Below are 6,816 nucleotides of genomic sequence, written 5' to 3' on the forward strand. Positions count from 1 at the left end.
AAATATAATAATAATAATAATAATAATAATAATAATAATAATAATAATAATAATAATAATGGTAAAAGTTTTATTTAATAAAGTAATATCATCGTTACTAATTCATGCTTTCTCCTTCCACGTAGGCTACCGTAGAGTACATTGCCTGTCGTGGACGTGTATAATACGTGTCCCTTACTGGTGAGCTATGAGATCCGTTTCTCACACCCAGTCCCACCGTACACACTACCAACACAGTCCCTGTCAACACTCCCAGTTTACCACACATGTCCGAAAGTATTTGAACATTTCTTCCTTGCCGTTTCTACAGGCGAAATTGTTGAGGTACATTATCTCAGTTTCTTATCGACCCATTAACATTGTCAGGTTTGTGAGAATGTGAATGAAAGAAAAGGGGAGATATATATTCTGGGGATTAATTTTTTTTCCTATCAATTATTTTTAACTAGTTTTGTTTTCCCTGTGTCGTTGATGGGCTGCCCTGCATTGGTGGGGTTATTGTCCTTTATTTGAAAAAAAAAATATATCAGTTTCTATGTTTATCAATATACCGAAATATGTTGAGAGACCGTTGCTAAGATTACTGCAAAATTTTGAAGATGTATATTTTGTTTTATTTATTTTTCCTTCACATTGTAAAAATCATAAGTTAATGGTCTCAAATTTTACTATTTGCAAAAGAAGATGTACTAATAACCACCACTTCATGATTATCTCAACCATATGATCAGTGACCGAGTCAGAGAGGTAGAGTCAGCGAGTAGGGCTGTATTAGAGAGAGAGAGAGAGAGAGAGAGAGAGAGAGAGAGAGAGAGAGAGAGAGAGAGAGAGAGAGAGAGAGAAATTCATGTGTATATATATATATATATATATATATATATATATATATATATATATATATATATATATATATATATATATATATATATAGAGGGCTGTATTAGAGAGAGAGAGAGAGATTCGTGTATATATATATATATATATATATATATATATATATATATATATATATATATATATATATATATAAAATATATATATATATATATATATATATATATATATATATAATATATATATATATATATATATATATATATATATAAAATTTAGTTATAAATGTTTGTATCTCTCTCTCTCTCTCTCTCTCTCTCTCTCTCTCTCTCTCTATATATATATATATATATATATATATATATATATATATATATATTATTTCCTCTCCTTTTTTCCTTCTTTTCCTTCAAGGTTAATTTAACGTCCAAGGCTGGATGTATTTCTTATATAGTCTCAATTTTCTGCCAATCTCGTGTTTATATATCTTTCTCCCTCTTTCTCTGTCCTTCTCACTCATTGATCATGTAGCTGTGATAATCATACTGTGGTGGTTATCATCAAGAGGTGGAAAATACCTTAATTTACAAATGCATATTATCTTGATCGCAGATACGTTTTGCCAGTTTCACTCCAACTACGTTGCAATGAGTGCCAAGAAGCGGAAGTATAACAAAGATTATATTCGTTTTGGATTTGTGTCCCTCCGAAAGGGTGACACAGAGGTCCCACAGAGCGTGATATGTTACAAGACTCTGAGCAATGATGGAATGCGACCCTCACGCTTGGAACGCCACCTGCAAACAGCACATCCTGATCTAGTTGACAAGCCAAAGGCATTCTTTGAAACAAAAAAACACACCTTGAAGCAAGTGAAAATGGATGACAGCGGGGTATTTTGACAACAATCATCAAAGGTTGTTGAGGCTTCTTATGAAATTTCCATGTTGATTGCAAAGAGCAAGAAGAGCCATAACATTGGAGAGACTCTCATAAAGCCAAGTATACTATGTGCAGCTCAACTCATTCTTGGTAAAGATAGTGCAAATAAGCTTCCCCAAATTTCCCTGTCAAACGATACAGTCCAGAGAAGGATCCATGAACTGTCTCAAGATATCAAAGAACAAACACTCGAACTAGTAAGAGCCTCGCCTGTTTTTGCAATCCAGTGTGATGAAACGACCGATATCGCTCAGTGTGCTCAGTTCTTGATGTATGCTCGTTTTGTGTCAGGCAACAATATAAAGGAGGAAATTTTGTTTTGTTGCCCCATGGAAAGTTGTACAACAGCAGAAGCCATTTTTAAAGTTACATCAGACTTTTTTAAGGAAAATAAACTTTCTTGGGACTCACTAATAGGGGTGTGTACTGATGGAGCCCCAGCCATGGTTGGCCTGCGTTCTGGGTTCATCACAAAGGTGAAAGAAAAAAATCCTTCTGTAATAAGTACACACTGCATAATTCACCGTGAATCTTTAGCATCCAGAACTTTGCCTGATGAAATGAGGGATGTTCTAAACGTGGCTATAAAGGTAGTAAATTTCATCAAATCTGGAGCCTTAAACAGTCGTCTCTTCAAATTATTGTGTAAGGATATGGATTCTGAACATGAAGCCCTGCTTTTTCACACAAACATACGATGGTTATCAAAAGGAAACATGCTTGAAAGGCTTTATGAGCTACGAGAAGAAGTAATAATATTTCTAGATTCACAGCAGAAGGCAGCCCTTCATGACAAATTCAAGTCTGACAGCTTTCAGATAATTCTAGCTTACTTGGTGGATATTTTTGAATCTTTGAATGCAGTGAACCTTAAACTACAAGGGAAAAATATCCACATCATCTCTCACCACGACACCATTCGAACTTTCATGGCCAAACTCGACCTCTGGAAATGTCGAATTCAGCAGGGAAATGCAGCCAGTTTTAGGAACTTAGATTCTGGGCTCGCTCATGGTAACCTTGACCCTGAGTTAAAGATCCTTATAATCACTCATCTAAGCAGCTTGAAAGCAGAATTCACGAAATACTTTCCAGACATAGATGACATGCGTGAATCCTGGAAATTCATTAGGAATCCTTTTCAGTGTGAATTCGCTAATGTTGCTGAGGAAATTCAAGAGGAGTTTCTTGAGTTAAAGTTTAATTCCACAGCTATGGATGAATTCAACGATTTGGATTTGGAGACATTCTGGATTAAATACCATTTTGTGTACCCTCTGATCTCACATCAGGCTCTTCGGGTTCTAACAATGTTTGGATCAACGTACCTATGTGAAACTGCATTTTCTACGCTCACTGCTATAAAAACAAAATACAGAAACCGCCTGGATGTGGAAGATGATTTACGTTGTGCACTCTCTAACATTAAACCTCGTATTCAAGATCTGCTATCCAAGAAGCAGTGTCAGGTATCTCACTAAATAAGTTAAGCAAGTTATCCTGTAGAAGTGAAAATGTCAATTATCTCACTTTATTTCCTACTTAGTAAATTGACTATACAACCCATAAGGCTTTTTTTATTCCTTTTCATATAAAATCTGCAAGTGAAATTTATCTTTATATGCAAGGGGGAGGGGGCGTGGCGATAAAAAAATAATTGTGGAGGGGGCATGGTAGTAAAAGGTTGAGAACCACTGGCCTAGACGTTGCAGCAATACCCAGTGCCCCCAGAGAGTTTTAAGACCACAACGGCAACTCCGGGGAATAAAGGGCCTACTGATGGTTAGTAGCAATTAGAATTGAAGTATTTGGAGAAGAGAGGCAAGTTCAAGGAGGAGAGAGACAGTCAAGTGGTACTCGAGAGTAAGGGGGTTGGAGGGGCTGGGAAGGGAAGGATAAGGATGAGGGGTAAGGTAGACTGGCAAGGGAGCAATCCCTCTACTGCTGCTGGAGTCCACGCCGGATCCAAGCTGATCGTAGCTGCGGTAATGGCTGCTAGGTGAGAGCTGGGAGAGAGACGTCCGTTCAGGTTGGTGTCCAGGAGCAGAATGATATGAGTATCTTGGCTTGGCCGCGCAACTCCACCTCCTCCGCCACCTCCACCTCCACCACCCAGGCCCAGCCGCCAGCCACCTACCTCCAGGCTCCAACACCATCACCAACAGTCTCTCTCCACTACTGTTGTCTCCAACACCAACATTGTCTTCGCTTCCGCAGAGCTCCCGCCTTCCTACCCGCCTCCCTGGGTCCCCAAGGAGGCCTCCCACCCCACCCGACCACCCTCTCTTGGCTCATAGCCAAACCTATCATTTCTCATTTATTTTCTAAATTCTTTTGCTCTGAAGCGCGCGCGTTTAGCTCTTTATATATCTTTTGTTTTTAGACATTATTCTTCGCATTCATCTCTACGATTTTCTCACAAATGCACAAACATGACTGATATAATTTGTGCTTCTATAGCTTGTGATAGAAGTTAAGTTTGAATGAATTGCTTGCCTCATGCCACTCTTCGTTCAACTGGGCCTCACAAGACACTAGAAGTGTTTTAAAAACCCAGGCCTACATGGCTGAGGAATATGAAACGTAAAGGAGATGATGAATGGAGAAGTACTGATTTAAAAACTCAAGATAGAGACGTCTGGTAAAATCTGGGTGTACGAACAGAGAAAGAGAGAGAGAGAGAGAGAGCAGAACTAACTTTCATCCTCTGAATCGATAAATATAGTGTTTATCATAATAAACTGTCATGATTTTAACCAACAAATCAATATAAATATTCTAATATGAACTAAAATTCTGAACGAAGTCTGGTTAAAAGAAAAAATCAAAATCAAGAAAATAGCGCCACAAATTCATATAAAAAAGTTTGAGATTACGGTTTTGTAAAATTGAGAATAACACAAACTATAGTCAATTTTTTTTTAGCGAGGCAGATTTGCACCGATTCGCAGCAGTGCCTTTAGCTCGGAAAAGTTTCCTGATCGCTGATTGGTTGAGACAAGATAATTCTAACCAATCAGATGGCAGGAAACTTTTCCAAGACACACTGCGAATAAACTTTATACATTACAGCCCCCCGTAGGATACGTGTACTGATCGAGTATTTAATCTAATTTCCCTTCAAGAACGTGTTCAAGAGAGAGAGAGAGAGAGAGAGAGAGAGAGAGGAGAGAGAGAGAGAGAGAGAGAGAGAGAGAGAATATATGATTAAAACTATGTTTAAAGGTTTAATGCCACTCGTGAACAGCAGATGCAAGGGACAGAGACATTGCTCTATCAAGCAGGACAATGCCCTAGAGAATGATCATATATACATAAGATCAGCGACCAAGCCCCTCTCCACCCAAGCTAGGACCAAGGGGGGCCAGGCAATGGCTTACAGGTGACTCAGCAGATAGACCTATAGGCTCCCCCAACCCCTCCCCCTATCCTTAGCTCACAAGAATGGAGAGGTTGCAGCGACCAAAGGAAAATTAATTAAACAATGAAACGAGAATTAAGTGAAAATTTGCCAATTCTGTAGAGATTCTAATAATGGAAAAATGAGAAGAGCAAATCAGCATTCCCCAAACCCCCAAATGCAGGCAACGGGTACAGCAGCTACTGAAGAACAAGAAATGGACAACTTAAGTTGTGCTAACACCACGTATTAAAAAAAAAAAAAGTTAGACAAATATTGTTCCTCTTGGACAGATAGACTTTACAACACAAAATGAGAGAGAGAGAGAGAGAGAGAGAGAGAGAGAGAGAGAGAGAGAGAGAGAGAGACCACACACCCATAATACCAAAACAAATTGTGAAATCCCCTAACCAGATGATAATCATAACAATAATAATATCATGATTATATTCTTTTACGAGCTTGTAACTTAATGTATATAAATATATGATATAAAAAACAATGCCAAATAAATTCGCTTAAAACTAACGGGAAATGGATAACCTGAACCAAAATAGGTGACAGATAGTAAATGAAGAATAACGATTGAGTGAAGATAGAAACTTTACGAATCAAATTATTAAGAATAGGTTATGATGGAAAATAGTCGTTGAAATAGCCTTTCAGGTTTTGACTTGTCGTCATTCAGCCCGGGGGTCTACCACTCTCAAAATCGACTTTCAAGAAGAAAGGCAAAAGGATATTTGACTACATCAAGTGGTCATGATTTGCTGTTATATACACGTTTATGAACATATTGCAAAAATAAAGTATACACATATATCATCTATGTGTAAAAACACATATACAGCAATGCCGTGACACAGGGACAATGACAAGACTTATGGATACATGATAAATTCATAAATTATGTATGATGTATAAGTAGGCCTATAATAATCTTATTATACAAATTAAATTTTAACTAACACCGGGAAGGTATTTAAAACCAAATTCTCTAAAAAACCAGAACTGATAAATGTATCATCAATTCAAAACAATTACACTTAAATCCAATCAGAGACAACTCATGCATACATATTATGAACCTGTCCTGTTTTGAAAGACGTTCAAAAATTTCGTCAAAGCGCCACACTTACTAAACTCAAATGGCACACCTACAGCAGAGTTCCATATACCCACAAAGCTTTTCAAAGACGTTGACCCCCACAGAATATAACATAACTAGGCCACGTACTAATGATGATCTCTGAATACAGGTGTCTGTATTTCACACAGACAGACACCACAGAGAACAACTCATTGCGAGAGATGACTGTCCTCTACCTGACAAAAACATGAAAACCTTCCGTGAATCTAAATGTGGTCGCCTTCACCAAACATAGATTATAACAACGAAACTGAGGAAACATAAGATTTGAAATCTTAAGCTGAAAGGAGATGTCACCTCTAAACTAAATAAAATAAGAATAAATTAAGTGAACAAAGCCACTCTTGGATGGACAAAGAATACTGATGATCTTCAGGGTACAGAGATCATGATTATGCAAACTACAAAAACTCCATCATTTTCTATAAAATCGAAAATTGAACTTATATTTTCCATTGCTTTGCACAACTGGAATAAAATTTCAATCATT

At 37.5% G+C, this 6,816-nt stretch overlaps 1 protein-coding gene across 1 annotated transcript; it reads left to right on the forward strand.

The window, feature by feature from the left end:
* Positions 1–1,778: 1,778 nt before the first annotated feature.
* On the forward strand, positions 1,779–3,257 carry LOC137635867 (protein FAM200C-like). Its single transcript, XM_068368299.1, has 2 exons — positions 1,779–2,115; positions 2,641–3,257. Exons 1-2 carry the CDS (start codon positions 1,779–1,781, stop codon positions 3,255–3,257), a joined length of 954 nt encoding a protein of 317 aa, XP_068224400.1.
* The last annotated feature ends 3,559 nt before the right edge of the window (positions 3,258–6,816 follow it).

The sequence above is a fragment of the Palaemon carinicauda genome, unplaced genomic scaffold (assembly GCF_036898095.1).
Source record: "Palaemon carinicauda isolate YSFRI2023 unplaced genomic scaffold, ASM3689809v2 scaffold1869, whole genome shotgun sequence".
Taxonomy (NCBI): Eukaryota; Metazoa; Arthropoda; class Malacostraca; order Decapoda; family Palaemonidae; genus Palaemon; species Palaemon carinicauda.

What these genes read in the sequence shown, in the direction of transcription:
- LOC137635867 (XM_068368299.1), top strand. Translation starts at nt 1,779, where the DNA reads ATGTTGATTGCAAAGAGCAAGAAGAGCCATAACATTGGAGAGACTCTC. An exon ending in TTGTTGCCCCATGGAAAGTT is followed by an intron (nt 2,116 to 2,640) that starts GTACAACAGCAG and finishes CTTTGAATGCAG; the next exon opens with TGAACCTTAAACTACAAGGG.